General features: G+C 36.7%; 3 protein-coding genes across 5 annotated transcripts in view; 2 read left to right on the top strand and 1 right to left on the bottom strand.

Annotated features, from left to right (window-relative positions):
* LOC107714408 (autophagy protein 5-like) overlaps nt 1-2,218 on the bottom strand; it is a 23,182-nt gene extending 20,964 nt beyond the window's left edge. Inside the window, exons 1-3 of the mRNA XM_016520243.1 lie at nt 2,127-2,218; nt 834-987; nt 615-742 (exon numbers count right to left, since the gene is read on the bottom strand). Of these exons, the coding sequence (XP_016375729.1) occupies nt 615-742; nt 834-947 (242 nt within the window). The 5' untranslated portion in view covers nt 948-987; nt 2,127-2,218. The remainder of the gene's footprint in view (nt 1-614; nt 743-833; nt 988-2,126) is intronic.
* A 416-nt stretch (nt 2,219-2,634) lies between these two features.
* Nucleotides 2,635-5,334, top strand: LOC107714426 (mediator of RNA polymerase II transcription subunit 18). 3 transcript variants are annotated; one of them, XM_016520259.1, is made up of 4 exons: nt 2,635-2,783; nt 2,945-2,998; nt 3,283-3,349; nt 4,727-5,334. In XM_016520259.1, exons 2-4 carry the CDS (start codon nt 2,993-2,995, stop codon nt 5,278-5,280), a joined length of 627 nt encoding a protein of 208 aa, XP_016375745.1. In that variant the 5' UTR covers nt 2,635-2,783; nt 2,945-2,992; the 3' UTR covers nt 5,281-5,334. The 3 variants fall into 3 exon arrangements, with proteins under 3 accessions (XP_016375745.1, XP_016375744.1, XP_016375743.1); XM_016520258.1 differs by having other exon boundaries at nt 2,635-2,998; XM_016520257.1 differs by lacking the exons at nt 2,635-2,783; nt 2,945-2,998 and having other exon boundaries at nt 3,099-3,349.
* Nucleotides 5,335-13,260: 7,926 nt separating this feature from the next.
* Nucleotides 13,261-25,307, top strand: part of LOC107714419 (forkhead box protein O6-like) — a 30,400-nt gene continuing 18,353 nt past the window's right edge. The window contains exon 1 of the mRNA XM_016520249.1: nt 13,261-13,814. Within this exon, the coding sequence (XP_016375735.1) occupies nt 13,389-13,814 (426 nt within the window). The 5' untranslated portion in view covers nt 13,261-13,388. The remainder of the gene's footprint in view (nt 13,815-25,307) is intronic.

Consider the following 25,307-nt stretch of genomic DNA (forward strand, 5'->3'; position numbering starts at 1 on the left):
CAGTGGGGTAAGTAAAATATTCTTAAAACAAGAGTATTTTACTTACCCCACTGGCAGATAATTTTACAAGACTACATATCTTAATTCAATTGGCTTATCTAGTAAAAGTATCTTGATTTCAGAATTTTTAGATATTTTGACTAGAAACAAGACAAAAATACTAAGATAAGCCATTTTTTGCAGTGTGATCGATCCATCACGCTTTTGAGGAACACATATTTGTACTATGGTAGTTTCTTAGCTGGTGCATATAAATCATTAGATCTGATTTATTCCATTTTATAGATTTTAATACTCTCAAATCCAGACAGCTTTGTTTCTGTTAGTCAGGTAATGGTCGGTGCAATGTATTGCGTTGCATTATTTGTTTTGAAACTACAAACTTCTGACTTCTTCCTAAGACATGATATTGGGAGAAATAAGAGTGACAACTGATATTCATATGCATTTTGTATAAGTGGCCTGCATTCAGCCTTAATTGCTTCTGTACCTCAATTAGTTGAGTAGCTGTGTAAGTGACTTTGGATAAAATCATCTGCAAAATTCATGAATGTGAAAATGAGTTAGTTTAGATTAAACAAGAGGTTTGACAACACGCTGTCAACTCGACATACCATTTGAGAGGTGTTCCCTCATATTCAAACCACATCTCCTCCACGTCTTCTGCCTTCATGACTCTGAGAAAATGTTTCTTGACTTTATCAGTGACTAGCGTCAGGTAACTGACCCGTGGGAGGAGCAGCTGACAGATTGAAAGAGAAAAACAGCACAGGTCAGGTGACATGAAACTAACCATTCTTACAGCAGAAAGAAAGTCTGTCATCTCAACTGACATAGTAGGGTTCGGCCTCTCTCTCTGTGGTTTCCTCTGGAGACAGTGTGAAACAGGCCGGTATCCTTCCGAACCAAACATCTCGGAGAACATCCTTGTCTTCCGCCATTATCATCTTTCTCCAGGTGACACATATAATGTCTTCAGTTACTGAGCTGTTTAGAACACAGAACTTCAATATTTCATAACACCCAAGATATCAAGCGGTTCTGGCAGTAACTTTAGTGATTTTAAGTAAGTGTTTGAATATGATAAAATACATTTACAACTGGGGAAACAACTAAAAGTAAGTCTCATGTAAGAATCCTAAACACCCCGACACAGCAACACTGGCTCAACTAGTGACCTGCGTTTGGGGTGGGACTATTTGTTTTGGTGGAACTGTGATTATTTTCGCAATTCAGAAAGTAAACAATTCACATTTCAAATAAACATAGACAATATCAAGAATTAACCTAAGAAACCCAATCAGCAAAATGAAAATGGATAGTCATATGGCCACGAATGTGTGCTTGATAGTTAACCACTTTAATTTTCACTAACTTTTCTACTTTTTTTTTTTTTTTTTACTTCTGATGGAACATTTGAGATGAGAAAATGGTTTTATAAAAGAAATTTTAGGGTTGTCAGAATTGTTCATTTGAGATATTTATTAAAATATGTTAACTTTTTTTTGTTTTTACTGAATTTAATAGTTTCTCCTGTTTTGTTCTGTTTGTAAACACTGATTGAAAACCATGATATAACCAATTGTTTTATTCTATTGACAACCCAAGTTTTTAAACATGCTAAACATTTGTCTCAGAATGAGAGCAACATTTTAAACAACACAGAAAATGATCTGGGACGAGCCATAAACACAAATACCTATAAAAACCTATTTTCGGATCTCATCAAGTGCTCTAAAGAATACAGAAAACACCTTCTAGTCTAAATGACTCCAGAAATAATCATTAACAGAGGAAATTAAATGTAAACATAAGTAAAATATTAGCTCTGCTAACACTGGGGCTAGTATTAGCATTTAACATCGTTTATGGCATACAGAAGAACCATGACAATCTTTTAAATCGACACACTGTAAAACCACCTACTAAAATCAGGTATTAGTGATATTTAGTCGCGTTTCTGAGGCTGTAAACTATGATAATGTTTGTGTAAATACAGCTAGCACTGACAGAACATTACACACGGTGAGACACCTTTGGAGCTATTAACGATACCAAAATGATTCGAACTCAAAAACTACTGTATCCACACATTAATAACAGACAGAAACTGAATAATAAATTACATTCATTAGATGTCTACAGGAAGCATTGGAGTTGAGCTCATCTTTAACACCAAGAGATGTCATGCATCCCTAAGTTGGCACGTACCTTCAAATTAAAAGTCTCTACATGTTAAATGCGTTCATTGTTTTTCACAATAAAAGTCGCAGTCGTTCATTCCACAGTTCTGCATACAGTAATTCATTTTTTTTTCTTTTCTTTTTTCAATGGCGCGGTTTAATGATTGATTCACTTCCGATTTGGACGGGGACTACCATCTTACAGAAGGTCGTGTGCTTTTGGTTGCATCAATCTTTTAAGGTTTTAAAGTTATAAAATAGGGATGTCACACATTATTATAACCTCATTTTTACAAAACACAATTACAAAATTTGATAGAATTACAGTTCCGTTCAACTTATAAGTTGAGGGAATATTGGAGGAATTTCAGTTTTCATACATTTGAGTCATAACATTACTAGTAGTATGAAAAAGAGATCCCTTCAGTGCGATAGATGGCGTTAAACGAAAGGGAAAAAAATGTTGCGCATGCGTTGTACTTTCTATCGACACTGCGCATGCGCGTTTTGCACATGGAGGCAGTCGAGTGAGTTGTATTAATTGTTGATGGCATTTTAGGCAAACACATAAGACGTTTGGATTTTGCTTTCATGTAACAAGTAAAATATATGTTATTTTGCATTTATTATTCAGAGTATTATACTGGCTGGCGGTGTTTTGTTGTTAATATCTTACTGTCTCTGCGGGTCTTTGGTTGTGTATGTTTATCTACGGTTCGTTTAAAGTTCTGGTTTAACCAGCTATCATTCTCCACTGGTAGTTGACAGTTAAATGTGTTAAAAGACTTGTTCAGAAGAGTTACAGAGAGATGGAGGCTCCGCCGGTCACTGTGATGCCCGTAACGGGTGGAACCATAAATATGATGGAGTATCTTCTGCAAGGTAAACACCATCAGTTCATAAATTTTGCATTTATTATTCAGAGTATTATACTGGCTGGCGGTGTTTTGTTGTTAATATCTTACTGTCTCTGCGGGTCTTTGGTTGTGTATGTTTATCTACGGTTCGTTTAAAGTTCTGGTTTAACCAGCTATCATTCTCCACTGGTAGTTGACAGTTAAATGTGTTAAAAGACTTGAAGCGTTACAGAGAGATGGAGGCTCCGCCGGTCACTGTGATGCCCGTAACGGGTGGAACCATAAATATGATGGAGTATCTTCTGCAAGGTAAACACCATCAGTTCATAAATATAACCTCATTACTATTATTATATCCCTCATTCATCTAGTTTTTACTAATCTGGTCAATATTTGAAACTTTGTTATATTAGCATGTCTCTTAGTATTCTATTAGTATTTCTCATTTGTAAATCTTTTGGTTAAAATCGTCTGCTAAATAAAGAAATGTAAATGTAATTCATTACAATAATTATATGCACCTAATAAGACTTTTTTTTTAGCCGCTATTGATCTTATTATTCTCCTTACATTTAAGCTCATTATATTGAGATTCTATAATACAAAAATGGTATATGATGTATTTTATGCTTGTGCCATGGTGCAACCATGGTATTCTTTGAAGTACTTTTGAATGCCTTGTAAATACCACGGAGCATAAATAAGGTAATCATTTAGAATTATGTATATGGCATTGTAATGAAAAAATTGAACATGGAAATTATAAAAAATGTTATTCTCCTGGTCTTGAAAAGCTATGTTTATAAAATGTGGAAAAGATGTGGGATTTTCTGTAGTGAGTTTAACTAGTGCTCAGCTCTAAAATATTTCACTGGATAGAAGTTACTGTTTGAGTTTTTAAAATCCTTATCTAATAATTGTAACTGGAAAAGTCATGGAAATGTATTGGTCAGAAGAGGTACAGTAGGATCCCTGCACTATTCTTTTTTCTAAGTGACACCAACAATGTACCATGGTATTAACACAAAACCATTTTGTGAGGTTATTTTTTGCTTTAACTCATGCACATATTTCAGGGATTACTGGTAATCATTCTATTGATTTGAATTTGATAAAGAAACTTTGAATTGATTTGAACAGAAACATGTATGGAAGCCCTGTTTCCATCATGGAAAAAAATATTAAGAAAATAAATAAAGCCTATTGCGACTTTTCATCTCCCAGTTCTGACTTTTTTTCTCACAGATTTGAGTCTCATAATTTTGAGTCTCCTAATTCTGAGAAGAAAAGTCAGAATTGCAAGAAATAAACTTGCAATTGCAATTGCAAAAAAAAAAAAAGTCACAATTACCTTTTTTAATTTGTATTCCGTGGCTGAAAACAAATTGTGAGATATAAACTCAGAACTGTGAAATGTAAACTTGGAATTATGAGGAAAAAGTCAGAATTGTGAGTTTATATCTCGCAATTCTGAGTTTATCTCTCACAGTCAATTTTTCTCAGAATTGCAAGAAACACAGTCAGAATTGTAACAGTTATAGCATATAAACTGCAATTACCTTTTTATTTCTTAATTCCATGACAATAAAAGGCTCCCATAAATGTGTCACTGGTTTTTAAATTTAAGTAAGATTTGTAAAGTTATATCTTCTAACTTTACAGTTTTGTTGATTTTTTTCTGCACAGGCAGTGTACTGGATCAGTCTCTAGAGAGTCTCCTACATCGACTCAGAGGTCTGTGTGATAACATGGAGCCTGAGAGCTTTGCTGATCATGAGCTGGTGTATCTCCTGAAGGGTCAACAGGGCAACCCGTTCATGCTGCGTGCGCGCCGCTCGCTTCTTCACCCCACTGCCCCTTGGCATCTGCGCTATCTAGGTCAGCCGGAGGTGGGCGACAAAAGCCGTCATGCCTTGGTGCGAAACTGTGTGGATGTGGCTGCCTCACACAGCTTACCGGAGTTTCTCAATGAGATGGGTTTCCGCATGGACCATGAGTTTGTGGCCAAGGGTCAAGTGTTCCGGAAGGGTGCAATGAAGGTGGTAGTGAGCAAACTGTTACGTGTCCTGGCGACAGGAAACACGGAGAACACGGAGCCGCTGTCTCTGTCGTATCTTGTTGAGCTGAGCGTACTGGCTCCTGCAGGACAGGACACTGTGTCTGAGGATATGAGAAGCTTCGCAGAACAGCTGAAACCTCTGGTGCACCTGGAGAAAATTGACCCTAAAAGACTTATGTAGTGTGACTTCATTTAAGACTTTTGCTTGTGTTATCATGATGACGGGTATTTTATGCTAATTGATTGATAAACATTCAAAACATGTATTTTTTGTAACTAAATAAGTCTAAAATAACTGAATGATAAAAAAAAAAGACAAATAAACCTCTCATTTGAGTAAATTCCTCCCGTTTTACCACTTGATGATTTCAGTTCTTAAACTATTATTTAAAAATCAATGCTTCATGAGACTTAGACAGAAAGTTAATCTGTGTAAATTCATTCTTGCATGAATTGTTGCTTTTGACTTCAAACAGCTGGTATGACAAACGGTCTGTGTTTAAACAACATCCGTCCAAGCCTACAATTTCCCTAATGATTTCATTTTCAGCATTATTAGCCTACTCCAGTCTTCAGTGTTCTGAAGTACTTATTTGGGGCTGTTTAGTAAAGTTTTGCAATCGCTATGGCACATCCAGTAAGAATGCAAGGACTCTGATGTTTCTTCTTCAACATTCTTCACTGTAGATGCAAGTATATGTGTGGTTTTCTAGCTGCACGCACAAACTGGAAATAAACTTGTGGAGAACACTCATTAGCTCTGCACTAAACTTTCTGATGCAACGCACTTCTTTTTCCTTCTAGTGGAACTACTTTCAGATGACGCTAAAGCTGTACTGATTCGAAGTTCCAGCTGTCAATTAAAAACCCACCAATAGCATTCACTGTCCATTGTTAGTTATCACAGTCCTTTACGACATTCAGTGTCACATGATCCTTCAGAAATCATTCTGATATGCTGATTTGGTGCTCAAGAAACAGTTTTTGCTCCTAAATATTTTTTTAGGAGCAAGAGGTTGTCAGTCTAGTTCCTGAAGTATTCTTATAGAGAATGCAATGGCTGTCATAACAAATAATAAAGGCTGTGCTCCTAATAATTTTCTCAGTCACCCATCAGCACAGTCTTTGAGAAAGTATGTTGTTTTTAAGCATTTTTAGGATAATAACAGTAGTATAACAGCACTGTGTTTAACTTTGTTAAAACTTGAGTTTTTTTTAAGCTAAAGAGTCCTTATCATTGTTTTAAGTATTATGTTGCTATGGCAACAAAGTTGTAACACTGTATATAACTTCACACAGGAAAGGCCATTTTTTTCAACACTAAAATCATGTCAATGTCACGTAGCTATTAGGGGTGTAACGGTACACGTATTCGTACCGTACGGTTCACGGGGCAAATTCCAAATGGAAGTAATCATCCCTATGCCTTTGAAGGGCAGAGCCCATGGAGTGGGGACTTTGGAGTGAGCAGGGCACGTCAAACTCCCTTTAAGGCATTCTATAGTCTTTGGGCACGTGCCTGCCATTATGTAGTCGTTTGGAATACACTTGGCAAAGGGAGCGACGTAATTTCCTCATTAGGGACTTTAAGCAACAGCTGCGAATGGAACAGCTACGCTGACCGGAAGTAAGCAGTTACACAGCCGTAGCCTAGAATGTAAATGTCATTTAAAAAAGCAGGAGAAGGATTACTTTTGGCATTAAATGATAATCTATTGTCAGAAGAAGAGTTTTTACTGTATGATGCTAATAAATCTAAAAACCTAGATTTACTGTGAAAACAATATTTGCCTTTTAATCTTGATGACATGGAGGAAGATGAATGCCTAAATGAATTCTGTATCAGAAAATGCGACCTACCATATCTATCGTTAAAATTAGCTTAAGTTTAAAACATATCAACACAGATTAAATAAAAGAATAATGGTAGAGTCATATACTGATGCAATTACACTGTTATATACCATAAAACGTAACATTTACTTAACTAATCTGTCACGTTGTAACGACTATGGCAAACCAGCTGTTCTCCCGTAGTAGACGGTTACAGTAGAATGTCATGAAGTAGTAGTTAAAGTCGCGCACGCGCAATATGACGTCTGAATGCCGTTGCCGTTCCATCATGTATATAAAATGTATGTTTATTTGCAACAGTTATGCTAACAACAATAAAAAGACATATATGCCAGTAAAACAGCGACATCTGCTGACGGACACAGTGCTGCATTGTCACGGGAACATCCCAGCTGAAGATAATGAGGAAATTACGTCGCTCCCTTTGCTAAGTGCATTCCAAACGACTACATAATGGCATGCATGTGCCCTGCTCACTCCAAAGTCCACACTCAAAGGGCTCTGTCCTTCAAAGGCATAGGGATGATCACTTCCATTTGGAATTTGCCCCGTGAACCGTACGGTATGAATACGTTTACCGTTACACCCCTACTATAAATATTAAAGCAGAGGACAGCTCAAATAAAACAATTCCTAAGCACCAGAGGTTTTTTACAAGCGCCATACATTTTATAATTAATTCATACTTCCACTAATTGTGGAAGCATTCAGTTAAATTTTTTTTTTCTTTTTTTGGTGGAGTTGTTGTTGTTAATTGTTTTATGTTTCTGGGCCACTGAACGTGAAACCAATAATGCATAGTTTAAACGTATAATCACAATCAGTGTGATCTCTCATTGAATTCCATTAATTGGCCTTCAATGGCTCGAGTGTCCATGTGTATCTCAAGTGTGTGTGCCTGACTGACTGCAGATCTACTCATGCACTTTACTGCACTGCAGAGTCCCTGTGGACCAGATCCAGGAGTTGTTTTCAAGACAGACAAACACACATACGCATTTGAAGCTGCAGAGCGTAAAGATGACTGGTGTTAAACATTCACCCACACACACTTGACACTCTCCCATTCTTTTCATGGTTCTGGTTCTTTACAGACACACAGACATGCACACACACACACACACACACACACACAACAGTTTTAATTTTGGGGTGAACTGTCCCTTTAAGAACTTTATAATATTTGTAAATGGAAAACACCTCATTTATAAGTGTCTCTAAATTACAGAGACACTGGTTTTTATCTTTAATCAGGCTCTTACTGAATTAACATTTTACTTAAATTAAAATTAATTAGAATGAAACATTTAAAGATAAATAAGCTATTAAAGTTTGTTTACATTGCAGTTTGTTTACATGCATTTTACCTTGTCGTGGCTGTTTTCAGGCAGAACCTTTAATGTTGTCATATCACACAACTGTGTAACACAATTCTGTGTCATTTCTGAATGGATCGAGCGATTTGTGCTGTTTATCTCTTATAAATCGTGGCGGAAGCGCAGCGCTGTGCGGGAGACTGATCCCGCTCTGCTTTAACGCGCCGCTTCACACTTTTGGAGTACTTGTTTTTTGCAGTTTCGCGTGGGCTGTAATTTACAAACAGCGCCTAATATGAGGTCTCCCTCGCTTCGGCGATCGACCCACCGGGAATGTCCCGGTGCTCCCGATGGCCAGTAGCTACATCGCTGGGTATGTTCAAGTAAGCTAGATGCCCAGATGCTGCGCAATTAGGCTTATTTAATATATCATGATGAGTCTCGAGTTCAGTATTTACACTAAATCTGCGCAGATTTGGCTTACATGAACTTCCTCAAGAAATTAATTAGTAAACATAATTTACGAAAAGTAACCTGCCAAATTGGCTAGTGATTTGACAGCGTTACCCGCCACAGCTGATTTTTACCCGCATTTGGCGGGTTGGCGGGTGTCAATTTCAAACCCTGCGTAGGGGTGATCACTTCCATTTGGAATTTGCCCCGTGAACCGTACGGTATGAATATGTGTACCGTTACACCCCTAATATATATATATAATACAGATGCTCTGATATTAACATGCTGACAGATGGTTTGTTGTTGTTGTTTGTTTGTTTTTAGTGGTCAAATACCTGCACCACTGATGAATCCTGCTGACTTTCACTTGAGTCTCTTTAAACTGTTTTCCTCTGAGAGTGCTGTACCAACATCATATGTTCAAGTACACTGATATTCTATGGTAAAACAAGCTCTTTGACTACCGATGAAGGTTTTTTTTTTTCTTGAATACATGAAAAGGAGCAGCAAACACTTAAATATGAGGTATGGTTTACTTGTTGAACAGAATCTGTTTTCAGGAATGACTCAAAGTCTGTTCACATCTCTGTGGTTAGATCAGTGTGCACAATAATGTGTCTTTGACCTTCATAATGTATGTTTTGATTATACTGTGTTGTAAATAAAATACAAATAAATAAATAAATTTCAATCTCCTCACACACATTCTTACCTGCCTCAAAGTAACAGTCACACTGATGGGCCATTAGGGGAGGGCCCTTTGTCTCTCAGGTGTGAATCATTAAGCATTAAAGGGGTCATATGATGTTGCTAAAAATAACATTTTGTGTATTTGGTGTAATGAAATGTGTTTATGCGATTTAAGGTTCAACATACAGCTTTTCTATCACAAAACATGTCTTACAAAATTTAAATCAATATATTGGTTTCTGTGAATGAGTAAACAGGATGATTTTCACGCCATTTTGACGTAAATATTCTAGCCTACATACATGATTACTCAAAAGTTTAATTCAGAATTACTCAGTATGGGTTTTATGGCCTTACGTCAGCTACATTTTTGTTTTCAAAACTTTCTAACCAATAGTCAATAGTATAAGTAGCTGAAATAAGCACAAATGTGAGGGCATGTCAAAACATCTCAAGGGCCCCAAAATCACCTCAGACCCCAGAGGGTTAAGGAACTTTCCCAGATGAAAGATTGGCATCGTGAAACAACCTTGGCGATTTCTGTGATCGTGGCTCCTAATCGGTGGTCCTGTGTCATACAGTGAGAAAGGTTCAGAGATGGCCGTTGTCATGGTCTTGCGACAGTGCCAGAAATTCAGCATGATCATCGCACAGTGTGTTTGCTGGTATGATCCACATTTACTGACCAGCCAATAAAAATGCGACATGGTACCAACGCGACATGGTGGCAAAACATAAAACTGCTTACCTCAAGCGCTTATGCCTTCCTCTTCCGTCGCTTCAACTTTTTATCAGCATACATAAAAACTGCTAAAGTGTGAGTCAGCATGCTCTTTTTGTTTACCACTAGCGCATGCTGATGACGTTTTATTCTTCTATAGAAACGTGCGTCGTAGCCTACGAGTCATTAGATGTCATCATCGTACAGTCTACATGTCGTGCACAAGTTTATTAGATCCACGTCGCACAGTGTGATCTGTAATGATCGTATAGGATTGCTAAAATCGTGCAGTGTGTAGAAGGCTTAAGGACCATTTTAGTGCTCCAGGAGATCAGCATTCCACAGCACTACGAGTTCAAGGTTGTTGAAACCGATTCCTGCTTCTTTCTTCACTACATTGTTACCCACACACAACCAGTGGAAAAAGTCACTGCAGACTTCTCACTCAACTACTTGGAACATAAACAGCAACTTAACCAAACCTCTTTCCAGAGACCTTGGCATTGTTGTATATTATCAGTATATGATTTTGTAATTTGCATCAGATAGCTGATGTCAGTTAATAACAAATCATCTTTAATTTATTAGTTTGATGCATAATAAGTTTCTTCACCTTATTTTCAGAGAAGCAACAGTTTATCATTATGCACTTTATTTCTTTATCATTCATAGTGTTCATTTAGTAGTTGTATTGATTACTCCTGCTTATCTTGTTAATAACCTTTATTTTATTACACTAGTGTCCTCCTTGTGTTGATAATACAGTAAGAGGCTCTACAAGTTAATGATATTGCACCTTAAGTGAAGTGTAAACCAAAAATCAGAACACCATCCATCGCTTACGTGAGTACCAATCAATACAATGCCCTAGTGAGTCCATTAACAAGCTCTGTGTTGGGCATGATAATATCATAAGTGTGAGATCACAGTTATGTTTGCACATTTCTTGGTTTCTGTGGGTGTATTGTGTAATGTGTATGTGGCTGTGTTGGGTGGAGACAATAAAATACTTGTATGTGGAGGTTTTAAGGATTTGGATTGTGGTGAATTATGTCACTCTTGGAATGTCTAATTGTGATTCTACCCTTCAATCCTTTAATTCTATCCTTTTTGCATGGCTGATCTGTAATGTAGAACAAGTCTGTCCTGTGTTCTTTAGCAAACACTGTATTTAGAACTTAGAACACAACTGTCATGCCAAAGCAAAGAAGAAAATTGATTCACATTTCATCGGTTTCTACTCAATGAACTCATTTGAACATTGTTATTTTATCCTTGATAGTTGAAACATACCAACTACCTCAAACACCTACTGTACACTCTCAGAAAAAAAAAAGATATAAAAGCTGACATGGTGTGGTATACTTTCAAAAGGTACATCTTTGTACCTTTTTACCCCTTAAGGTTGTATATTAGTACACTCTTAAAAATAAAGGTGCTTCGCGATGCCATAGAAGAACCTTTTTGTCTAAATGGTTCCATAAAACACCTTTAACATCTGAAGAACCTTTCTGTTTCACAAAAGGTTATTTGTGGCGAAAGAAGGTTCTTCAGATTATAAAAAGATAAGAAAGAGATGGTTCTTTAAAGAACCTTTGACTGAATGGTTCTTTGTGGAATCAAAAATGGTTCTTCTATGGCATCGCTTGAAGAACCGTTTGAAGCACCTTTGTTTTTAAGAGTGTACTTTGAAAGTGCATATTAGTACCTAAAGTGTACACATCAGTACCTAAATGGTACCTATTAACAACTTTAAAATGAGTGTTTTAATAGAGTGAAATAGCACAACTTTAAAGAATGACTCAAGGCTAATTTATTTATTTAGTGACTTTCATGAAGTGACATTTATTACAGGTTCCACTGTAGTGCCATGGTAATAACCACTATAACAAATTAAAGCCTTCTAATACCAAATTATAGTAACCAATATAACAAATTAAACATTGTTGTGAAATGGCTGTGGGAATTTTAGTCTGTCATTTGGCCTTGCGTTATAATTAGTCACGAGTGGATTTGGGTGTCTATGCAACCCTGATCTTATTCACCCTATACACAAATAAAGATCCGAGTGCATGAGAGAATGACTGGTAAATTATTGACTACGAATCGAAAATATGTGTCTGTGGCCTACTAACAAAAGATAGAATACAGGATATAGAAATAAGAATTAGGGTGGGGTGGAAATTTGAAGCACTCTTATGTGCTCATCTGTTTGTTTCCAGTTCTGAGAGCTGTGTGTGTTTTTCTGAATGTGTGAATGTGTTCTTCATCTATTTGTCCTCATTGATTTGAACTATCCAAAATGAGTTACGTTTGATTAATTTTAAAAAGACGTTATTTTGTATGAAAAATTTTAAAACTATTTTAATGACAAAATATTTTAATTTGTCTTGCATATATTTTTTTATCAAATCAGATAACATTTTAAGCTGTTAATGGGGCATGTTGTCACATTTCACTTTAATTCAGGGTAAATAAAGAAAAAAGTATACACTGTTTTAGTGAAACAAGATCACATAGACATGGGAAATAATGTGGAAAAAATCCTCAGAACCTGAAGTAGATTTACACAAACTGAAAAAGTGTTATGTTTATTAATAGGAATGACACAAATCTGGATTTATGCAGTTTAAATTGCATTCAGACATTCCAAATTTGGTAGAGAATTACAAACTCCACAGAAAATGAATATAAATGAATCGGTTACTGAAAAGAAACAGAATCAGATTAATGCCTCTGTGGTCACTCTGTAGAGTGAAAAAAAAACAGGGTAGAGTCTTCCCGGTATTTCTGCTTTTTTTTTTTTTGGCATTCTGTATTTTTTTGAAAACACTATAATAATAGCCTACAATATAACTGAGTAAAACAGAATATGTTGGGGACTTTACCAAATATGCATCAGTGTTACGACATCCATAATGCATTGAGAAGTTTTTAGTTCTCAGTGCAATGCGAAGATCTGTCATTGCTGCTCCAGTTTTGCTTGTAATAACCGGTATCGAGGAGGAGGAGGAGGATACTGCTGCTGCTGCTGCGGTCAGAGTGAGTTAAAACCGGGATGGAAATTGAATACGAACCGCTGTCTGAACACATGCATCCATTATTTCTGCAAGCCAGACTCACTTCAACGTGATGCGCTCTCGTCTACAGACAGCATCCTTCTCTCTCCTCCTCTGTGAGGTGGGCTCATTGAGGCGTTTCTGAGAATACAGTATCACCTGACTATACCTGGCATCGGCTTATTAAGGACAGATGATGATGATAGAGGAGGATGAAGCGGAGGCTCATCAGGTGGATATGGAGTCGGATTTGGTCAGCAGACCTCGCTCATGCAGCTGGACGAACGACTTCTCGTGTGAGGTGAACGCGGATCTGTCGCTTAATCTCTCCATATTTAAAGTAGATTCGGATCATGTTCCATCACCGGCGTGCAGGAGGAGGATGATGATGCTGGATGCCGGAGGATTTCACGACTTAACGGGAGCTGCGCTGCGCAAAACCAAGGCATCCTCCCGGCGGAACGCGTGGGGAAACCAGTCCTACGCGGAGCTCATCACCCGAGCCATCGAGAGCACACCCGAGAAAAGACTTACCCTGTCTCAGATCTACGACTGGATGGTCCGATATGTGCCCTATTTTAAAGATAAAGGAGACAGCAACAGCTCTGCCGGATGGAAGGTAACACATGATACATGCGTGCACACAATGACAATTCACGTTTGTTGGTCAAGTTACACTTAGGCTACAAGGTGCTTGACTTGGTGATTTGCTCTAAAAATAGTTAACACTCCACAGCATTTTGTCATAACATTACATGAAATGCAATATATATATATAAATATATATATATATATATATATATATATATTCAGTATTCAATATGTACTGTATAGAGTCTATAGTATTTATAATTTGTTGAATATAAAAACAGTAGAAGCTTGTGGAATGTCCCCATTTAGCTGAGTGAACGTTTGTGTGTGTCTGCATGTATTTTATTCTCGTAAAACATACATAATAATAATACAGTACACGAAAAAAAATTATGTATGCAGGGTGCATAATTGGTAAAGAGAGCAAATTAAAGTGTTCTTAAAATATTATTGCTCACTCATCTGTATTTAGAACCCCATTCCTGAACCTTTTATTAATTTGAGACAGATTAATTTCGGAAAGACTGAGCCTCGTTCTTAACCTCTGGTTATTTCATACAGAGGAAAAAAAAAGGGCAAAGAGAGGGAAAATGTGGGTGTGGGAAAGAAAGGATGTATGCAAAATGTATAAGTATAATACAATGTGTATTTTATAACACACATAAAATTGCTAGAGCATTTCTAAGTGGATGATGATGGAGCACAAAGCATTTTAGGAGGGAAACCTCTGCGTAATATAATCATGCATTATCAGTTTCCCACTGCTCCAATACTCTGCAATCAGACTGATTCATACCAAACACTTGATTCATTGTGACACCTTTGTAATTTTCTTTTATTTCAGATTTGAACTTCACACTTTATTAATTTACAGTTCCAAGCATCAGATTTCAAGAACAACAATAACAACCAGTATTAGCCTATTTACTTCACCAGAGTTCTGAAACAACTCACCTTTAAATGGTCCTTTATTTTCTATTTGGAGAGAGCTGTAGTCTTTGTTCAGTGGTGTCTCAACGTTCTGAACTCATGCTATAAGTTTAGCTCTTATTTGTTCTATGCACATTATTCTCAAGGTAGGACAAGTACGTAATATATATGAAATGTTTGTATAGCTCAATCAAGAATTATGTTGTCTTGCTCAGTGTTAATATCCCTTTGAATAAAAATGTCACTTGCGGACTAATCAGACAAATACAGGTTATTTAGCATTCAAAATATACATTAAGTGCCTTTAAGTTGGGATGTTCAATGAGAAAGGATTTTCTCTAAGAGTTGTAGGGCTGTTTGTTGGGTTACATTTTGTGCAGCTCAAATTGTCTTTTGGCACTACTTCAAATAGAAGCAAGAATTTTTCAAGGTGTAGTTTGTTCTGTTATGCAACTAAATCCAAATGGTCAGCTATGGTACTAGAGTCTAGTACTTAATAGTATTTCTGTCAGGACCACTATCGTCAAAATGATAGGTACTTAGCATAAAGTTTGGTTTGGCGGTATGGTACTGTTCTGGGCAAAAAACTCCCTGCCCATCCATGCAGCCTGTCATGAATGAGCAGGGAGAGCAGCAATAATAACCCCCCTAGGGTTAACAGAACAGAACAAGGCAGATATCATTAATGTACTTAATGATATTTAAGTGTAACACTTTATTCAAGATAAAGGAGTCTGATTAGCAAGGAATATCAGAAAGCCAAGTCCTGACTGTGGCGAAAGGAGGAGCTGGGGATGGAGGAGGGTAATTTGCTCCGGAGCAAGCTGAAAAGCTGCTGAATAATACTGAATAGAGCTTATATAGGAATGCCGCGATAGGTGTCGTATTCCTATAGGTAGATATGATCAGCTGAGAATCAGCTGATGCAAGCTTGACTCACGTGACCTGCCAGAACTAACGCTAACGCTTAATTTTTTGTATTTTGTCAATGTTTCATCCAATAATGATCTTAACAAAAAATACTTGAGCGGCATACTATTGCTGTGGTTACCTCCTAAGACAAATGCGACTCAGTTTTGTTCATGAGTTTCTATGTAAAAAAAAATTGGAATATAACCTTTGTGGAGGTAAGTTCAAACATCCATCCATCCAGTTTCCAAACTACTTGTTCTATGTAGGATCGCAAGGATCCTGGAGCCCATCCCACAATCCTGGGCAATAGTCAGGGAAACACCCCGGATGGATTGCTGATCCTATTGAGTCCTATTGACAATCATATTATAGTAAATAATAAAATATTTACTTACCTTCCAACTATTTGTTTTGGCTTAATTGTAAGGAGGAACAATTTGCACCTTGATGTTGTTACACATGAAACAGATAAGTAGACATCAACCGCAAATATTACATATAAAAGTATTGTTTGTCAGAAACACATGTCTTAGATTAACTGTGCTGAACTGTGTCAACAAAGACACATTGGGGATACTATGATAACATTTATACTATGGTTTGCCACTTGGACCGTGCTAGAAAAAGATACAATGAGTTAGCAGCCTCACAATGGACCCACAGTCTGCTTAGCCCTCAAAGTTCAGGGCAAATGTAAGCCTGTGTTATTAAAATGAGCTCTTCAGAGGTGTGTTGAAAGGGAATTAGCTGCCACTGCCGCAAAAAAAACTGTTGAGACACGTCCTGACCCACATGATGAAGGCGATCTTTATGCCTTTCTTAGCTCTAACCTGATGTTGAAAAATGCATATCCTACTGTCAGAAACAACTGGAAACTTTAAAGAGGACAGACAAGCATCAAGGGCAGACATTTGATTGTATTCCAATTGTTTATTTGTTCAAATTTCATCAAATCAGTTTTTTAATCATACGATGACCATAGGGTGACCATTTATCTGAAATGAAATCCATGGACAATTCTAGTTTAGCTGTCAGTATATCATTGAAAGTTGTTATTTATTAATAAAAAAATATATATTATGTTTATATGTTTATGTTTATTATGCCAACCAGTCCCGATGTGGGAATTGTTGACAGTCCTATTGATTTAAGAGGAAAGTAAAAAACAGAAAAATTTATTATTATTTTAAATTACTTTCATATATTTTAGATTTATTTGAGTTTTTTTTATAACAGTTTTGTGAGGTTTTTTTTTATAAAAAATTGAAAAGTTGTCCTGGCAGAATGAGTGTAAAAAATCAAAATGACAATCATTTTAGTGACAACGTCCATTTATATGTTTATGTTTATTATGCCAACCAGTCCCGATGTGGGAATTGTTGACAGTCCTATTGATTTAAGAGGAAAGTAAAAAACAGAAAAATTATTTTAAATTACTTTCATATATTTTAGATTTATTTGAGTTTTTTTTATAACAGTTTTGTGAGTTTTTTTTTTATAAAAAATTGAAAAGTTGTCCTGGCAGAATGAGTGTAAAAAATCAAAATGACAATCATTTTAGTGACAACGTCCATTTATAAAACAGAAATTAAATTGTTACCCAACCCAGATTTCTCAAAATAGTTTTTAGTATTGTGATGGACACTCAGTCATACAGTCATACTTTCTACATAATTAGCACAGTTGTGAACTGTAAAAACTGCTTAGTGCAACTTTCAAATGCACGTAAATGATGCTCTTTCATTCTTTCTTGACTGTCATTCACTCTGTCTGTGGTCTAGTTGAAATTAGTAGATGAAGAGAAGTGATAACATGACTTGAAGCTGCTATAGCAAGCAACGCCCTCTGTTGCACTCAACAAACCCCACATGACAGAGATGGAGTCTGTAAGTTCTGAATCTGAAATACATTTATTTCATGCTAAGTATACTAAAAATACAATTACAACTTTATGTACTTAATAAAAATACCCTGCGATTGTACTTTTGGTGTTCTAAACTGGTATAATTAAAGTCTGCTAAATTTTGTAAATAATGCACTTTACTTGTGCGAAAGCAGTGCTGAAGTCCAACTAAAGATATACTGAAGTATTTCTGATTGTGCTTAAGTGGAACTATTGAAAGTATACTTAAGGTACACTTAAATCTTGCATTTAAAGACCAATATTATCCAAAGATCATACAATCCTCATCAATAGTGACATAAAAAAATATTTTGGGCTTAATATTAAGAAAGTAGTACACCAAATAAAGTTTTGTTATAATTTTTATATCAGTAAGTCTTGAGTGATATGTCAGTAAATATGTTAATAGATTTGAACTATAGCCTACTTAATATGAAATAAATGCATTTTAAATATATTACTTTTCTTTTTTTTTTACTTGGAAAATGCTCTCTGAAAGCAGTCTCTGAATGATTTATGTACAAAAACAAGCAAAAAATACTAATAAGCTTTATGTTCTAGACTGTCTTTGGCAAAATGCTGGTCTATTGATGGATGCATAAAAGTGATTGCCTGTCACAACAGAAAATTACTCACTCCTCATTATTGTCTTTTTTTTTCAAATGTTTTCAATGCCCTTGTGGCTGTGCGCATTTTTAATCCACCATTTGAAAGAATGCCATGTTGATATTCTGTGTGTTTGTGTGTGCGTGTGTGATGGCTGGTAATGTGTTGCCAGGGTATTGTGCGGCGGGTCAGTATGGGTGCCAGGCAGTCAGTCAGACTGTAATGTGAAGTGACTAGAGTGTTATATATAACATGTCTTTAAGGTCTTTAATGGTGCAAGGCAGCAGGGCAAAGGAGTCAGGAGCCAATCAGAGAGAAAGAGAGATGACAGACATTGAAATAAAGAGAGAGCAAGCAGGTTCACATTTTGCATAAATACAAAAAACAATTATAACATCTGTTGTCTAATATTTATTTAAGATATTTCAAAATGCATCATGGGAGACCAGTAAGTGAAGTGCTCCTTCCAGCATGTGCGTAAAAGACTGTAAAATACTGACACAAAGTATATGATTAATATCATGACACTAAAGATTTCTGCTGAGAAATTCTGATTTACTGATCAGTTTGCTTCTTTAAACGTGAACAAAAATGGCTTCTTTGCAACGGTGCAAAAGAATACAGGAAACAATCATGTGGAAAATCGTACGTATGGGGAAGAGGAACTGGTGGCTGGATGCTTGTCCGCAGCAGATTCCTGGAGCTCAAACTGAAGAGCGTGGCGGTAGCCATACCAAGGTTATGGCTTCATTTCAGTTGTGTATATTTGGATAAAAACATTTGCCAAATGCAAAATGTAAGGTATGTGTAACAAAGTTCGTAGTCATGGGAAGAAGGCGGCGGGAACCGGCGAACATTTAAACAAAACTTTAATCAAATAAACAAACACAGAATGAAAGTAAAGCGGCAGCCCCTCGCGGCCGACTGCCGCACACAAAACACAAAATAAAGTCCAGGCCTGGTCCTCTCTCGTCTTTCAGTGTCGTAACTCCTCCTTTTATCCATCCGGAGCTCCTCCGTGGGACTCGAGACCGGTGAGTGGTGCAGGTGTCGCTCATTATCAATTACTCCACCGGCCTCGCTCCGTTCCCACGGCTCTCGGCCCCGCCCCCACTCGTCACAGTATGTAATTATCAAAAATGACTTTCACAGAAATACAGCAGAACGTTGCACTTCAACCTTTTCAAGTACTGTGTATTGTGCTTGGATATATTTGTCAGCATCAAATTTTAGCTGTTATTATGGCCGGAGTGTCTATTTACACTAAGTGCAAATAGCCCGCCTTGTAGAGGCTATTTACACTAGCTCCACCCACAAACGTGTGATAGGTATGGTCAACACTATAAAAGACGGCCGACAATCGTCAGCTTTAGTGGCGTAGATGGCAAAAGCACGTACCGTAACCATAGTCTTTTTGACACAATCGACACGGGTTTGAATTCCGCCTTTTACCGAACTTTTTTTTCTCCATTTTCAAATCTCATATCACATCGCAAAGGCTTTTATTTTCAATGAACATTAAGGAAATAATCCAAAAGTTGAAAATAAAGTATCGGGTAGGGTTAGGGTAGGTGTATAGAAAGGGCTTTATTGTCCCAATAAGGTGGCATCCATTTAATAATTTGAATTAAAATTATAATTTACACTCAATACGTTATTACTGCATACTGTTTTATAATGTACTATAATACTGAGGTGCAGATAATTGCCACTATTTGCAATAAGTAGTATAAATAGCAGAAAATCCTGCTATTTTAACAGTGTAAATAGAATCTATCACTATTTGCACTTAGTGTAAATAGCATATATCGCTAAGAAAATAGGCTATTTTCACTTAGTGTAAATAGCCGCTGCCTATTATGTTTTAGTTGCAATAAACCACACACAAATGTGTTTGTGCTTTTTATTTCTTAAAAAGCACAGTCTGAAAGATATTTCTAGTTATTTTCCCAATAGTAAAGAATGACTAATATAATGGACAGGATTTGTAGTCATACCACTAGTATATGACAAGTTGCTATTTTTCATTCATTCATTCATTCATTCATTAAATGAACAGATTTCAACCGTTTTCTTGCTCACTGTTATATGAATGTCACAAAATAAATAAATAAATAAATAAATATTTGTACTAATTTAAATGCATTTTATATGTAGATTTTATAGCTTTACCCTTGTCTTAAACCTTCTTAAACTATGAAAATCCATTATAGCAATTTGAATATAAAACTTGAGAAATGTGATGTATGAAGACAAAGACATAAGGTAAATGTCACTTCAACAACAACAGAATATGTTTATTGTTAAGATTTTTATATTAAACAGCCTTGCGCTGACAGCTGCCATTTATTTGGGTGAATATTTTGTATACAAACATGTTACTTGTACTTAGGGTGCTTCCACACTAGCACTTTTGGTGCGCACCCAGGTTCGATTGACGTCAGAGTTCGGTATGTTTGAATGATGTGAACGCTGTCTTCCGAACTCGGGTGCACAAAGTGGTGGTCTGGGGTACGGGTCAAGTGAACTCCAGTACGGTTTGCTGCTGATATGAATGCAATCGTACCAAATCGCGGAAGTGAACCGCTATTAATGACTTATTATTTGATCAATCGAACTCGGGTTCGAACCAGGCAATCGAACCAAGTGTGAAAGCACCCTTAAACATTGAGTTAACTAACTAAATACAATTTGATTGCATTTATCATGGTCCGGGGGGCAGGCCTCAGTTCCCATCATCTCACAACCTGTTGATTGGTGGTTATCTTACGTTTGCAAGTTAATCCATTACACATATCCATGCATGTGTTTAACGTATACATATATGCTTGTCTTCATGTCTGATGTTTGTGTTTTAGTGTTTTTTTTATGCTGTGTGTCTCACCTCATGTGAGCATGAATGTACACACAGTGTGTGTTGGGTGTTTGTGTGTGTGCTGATAAACTCGGTTAGAACTGAGTCCTCAGGGAACAGCTCTTGTTAATAATTCAGACGTGGCTTATTATCAAGGAAATGCAGATTTCATCTTAATTGCAGGCAGTCTGTTCTGCTCAGTATCTCATGAAAGCATAGATGCCTAAATGTTCAGCTCTGCACACACATGAAACAGCCTCCTAATCTTCATGTAGCTTTCAGAGGCAGTATAAAATAACTCCCTCGCAGAGACAAATGGATGTCAATTGTTAAAAACGTCTAGCAAGTCACAAGCCATTGTGAAGTTTGGTGTAGTGTAATTTTCGCACTTTAAAGATCATGTATACAATTTTCTGCATGTTAAAATACTTCCTCCTTTCCAGGTTTATTGTCCCAGTTTATTAATGCCATGACTTGAGAGTTAGAAGATGAGGAGGTAGGAGTGTTTGAGAAACCTGTTTAGATACAATTATATAAAAAAAAATACTGTACAAATATGGTGATGATGTTTCAGGAACATGTTGATATTGATATAGTTTTAAAATCATTCTAAATTTCTAAGAACAGCAGAGTCAACACCACAGCAATAATAATGGCACAGAGTAATGTCATGACTTGAGAGTTAGAAGATGAGGAGGTAGGAGTGTTTGAGAAACCTGTTTGGATACAATTATATATAAAAAAAATACTGTACAAATATGGTGATGATGTTTCAGGAACATGTTGATATTGATATAGTTTTAAAATCATTCTAAATTTCTAAGAACAGCAGAGTCAACACCACAGCAATAATAATGGCACAGAGTAATGATATTGTTGGAATCAGCCAATCAGAATCCATCCTGCTTTAAAAGAGCTCGAGGCAAATGACACAACTGCAGCACATGCTTATAAAAATAAAGTTATAGTGCATTGTGTGGACTCTAATGCAGTATTATAGCTATCTTTATAGTTATTGTTCTTGATGTGAACAGGCCTTTATAACCATATATTTCGTGATATAGGGCCAGATTTATGAAATGGCAAATTAGTGTCAAACCACCGCAGTCCCACAAAAGCGTTGAAGGTAGTATAAAGTTGATCTACTGATAATGAACAAACAAAAAGAACACAGACACAGCTGGATCATTTCCATAATGACCAACAGTGTCTACCAAGGGTTAAGACATGCACTTATTTTTTGTTAAATAATTGCACATATATCAGTAAATTTACTACCACAAACCTTAGTCAATCACATTGCATGATGTATTTAAATATTGTCCTCTCCATAAAAATGTGTCTGAAATTGAAACTGTTTTTAGTAAATACTGACAGGTTTTTGTTTTGTTTTTTCACACCAAAAGAGGGTTTGCACAGATGCAAGCTATTAGTAAATCTGGCTCATATTGTTAATAAAACAGTCTTGAACTACCAAAATCAGATTTTTACCTTAAAAAGTACTGATATCCACCATAATAATGCATGCCACTTTATGAATCAGAAGTGGCCTGTCTTTAAAATATGCCATTATTTATTTATAGAAGGTGAAATTCTATTACAATTTAGTAAAATAAGGTAACTTACATTTAACCAATTAACAGGTTTTTAATGTAGAATTTTTACAGATTTTTTTCTGTAAAAATTACTTTTTTACAGTCTAGTATTTTTCTACAACAGACATTGTGGAAGCAAACATCTCCATCTAATTATATAACCAAACCCAAACAGTTTCATAATTTCAGCATGCTGCAAATGTTCCATTGTCTCCATTACACCAACAACACACTGTAGCGTTTGCTTCTCTGCTTCGGCTACTGCAGTTCCTGGTGTGTTAATATTCGCAGTATCCAGTGTATATAAAAGTGAGAGTTGTGGTAATGTTTGGAGACTGTACTGAACTGCCCACAGACAGATTTAGAGTCTATGGCATGGCAGTGTGTTGCTGGGTAATGAGCCGTCTGTGGTGACTGATGTCTGGGAGAGGCTATATCTCACACCATTCACAGTTACCACTGACAGGCTGACACACTATTCAAACTGGTGGGGTTATCCAAGGTCCTGGCTCATTATGATTCTTGGGAAGCAGTGCTGATATAGGCTCTGTCACAAATATGGAAGAGAAGTGCCAATGGTACACTTGATTTAGTATTGTGTGTTTCTGTTAAGTCCATGTGAATGCAGAGTGTCCCATTTGTTATTTTATGACACAAAAGTGCGCACATGAGTGCCCCCTGTAAAGCCTGCACTGGTGGACTACCTGACAGTGAGGACAGCAAGTGCTGTGGGCATCAGGACGTTTGAGACAAGGCCAAAGTAAAACTCACTTTGACGCAGCATGTGTGTGCTGCTTCTTTAATATGCACTGACTCAGAGCTGTCCAGATGAGTGCAGATGTAAATGTGGTCAGGAGCTGAGCAGTAGAGTAGAGCAGTACAACAAACAGACAGACAGGCAATGTGGTTTTCAGGAGCCCTTGTGAATCCATAAGGCAACATCTAAAACACATGAGTGCCCCCTGTAAAGCCTGCACTGGTGGACTACCTGACAGTGAGGACAGCAAGTGCTGTGGGCATCAGGATGTTTGAGACAAGGCCAAAGTAAAACTCACTTTGACGCAGCATGTGTGTGCTGCTTCTTTAATATGCACTGACTCAGAGCTGTCCAGATGAGTGCAGATGTAAATGTGGTCAGGAGCTGAGCAGTAGAGTAGAGCAGTACAACAAACAGACAGACAGGCAATGTGGTTTTCAGGAGCCCTTGTGAATCCATAAGGCAACATCTAAAATCAATCAGGAAATGGTTTAATAACCAAGTACTCAATATGAAGTCAAAACTAATCCAAAACCGCAGGAATTACACCACAGAACTAGAAATGATTTGTTCGGAATTGCAGCAGTAAGAACTGGATGTGCACAGTGTACTCAGCAGGGGTAATTGAGGTGCTGAGGGAGGTACACACGGTTGAGATGTGGCCATGTACTGTTTGATGAAAGTAGGTCAGTCTGAAGGCTGGATGTTTGCTATTCCATCCATGTAAACTCTGAGCTCGGAGCCAGCAGATAGCCCCGCATGAACCCATGCTCTTTATCTCTTCCATTATGCAACTCTTTTGTGCTCCATCTTTCGTTTGTTCTCTTCATCTCTTTTTCCCAAACTTCTCCGCTGTTCTTTTTTATCAGCACATTCAAGATTCTGCCTTTTTTTATTTAAACTTTTCCAAAAACTTTTTCCTGAGTCATTGCTCCTTTTCCATTCTACAGAAGAAACAAAGTCTTGCCAGTTTGGAATGACATCAGGTTGAATGAATAATTGATTAAAAGTGTTTTCATTTTGGGGTGAACTATTTAAAAAAATATATAATTCTCATACTTGCTTATGAGTCATGGTCCCACTTTATATTAAGTGGCCCTAATACCTGTGTACTTACATAGTAACTAGATGTGTACATAGTATGTAACCACAGTGTAAGTACACATTGCTACATAGTATCTACAGCTGTAATGTTTGTGTAACTACACACATGTAACAACCCACTGAATGGTATGTGTAAATACAAATGTGTAACAGGACTAACAGCACTTTTTGGTAAAGAAAGTGTTACACTTTATATTAAGTAAACAGTTGCTATGGATTTACCATGTAATTACTTTGATGTTAAACAGCAGCGGTCAGTAAGTTAGGCTTTACATATAAATTGTGGTTGGTGTCCAGAATGTTACACTTTATATTAAGTGGACAGTTCCTGAGGAGTTACCATGTAAGTACACTGGTATTACAGTGGTGCACCAACTCCAACAACTTGAGATCCAACTCCTCCTCCCACTTTACATATCCCTAAACCTACCCATCTCCACCCCCTGGTCAAATGGTTCCAATTATTCCAATTACTATTGTTGTTACAAAATGTAGTTATATATGTCCTGTTACACATTTGTACTTACACAAACCACACAAACCATTGTTACATGTGTGTAGTTACAGAAATATTACAGCTGTAGATACTATGTACCAATGTGTACTTACACTGTGGTTACATACTACGCACACATCTAGTTACTATGTAAATACACAGGTATTAGGGCCACTTAATATAAAATGAAATAAAATTGCATAAATAAGAAACTTAAGTAGACAATGTGATTTTTTAATATAATAGATAAAAACAATTGTGTTTCTTTGCAGTGTTCTCTCTGTAAAAATGTCCATGCTGGTGGGCCTGATTGTACTAAAGCATTTAGTGTTTTAATTTGGTGCTCAGACCTTTACTGTATAAA

The sequence above is a fragment of the Sinocyclocheilus rhinocerous genome, unplaced genomic scaffold (assembly GCF_001515625.1).
Source record: "Sinocyclocheilus rhinocerous isolate Xijiao unplaced genomic scaffold, SAMN03320098_v1.1 scaffold839, whole genome shotgun sequence".
Taxonomy (NCBI): Eukaryota; Metazoa; Chordata; class Actinopteri; order Cypriniformes; family Cyprinidae; genus Sinocyclocheilus; species Sinocyclocheilus rhinocerous.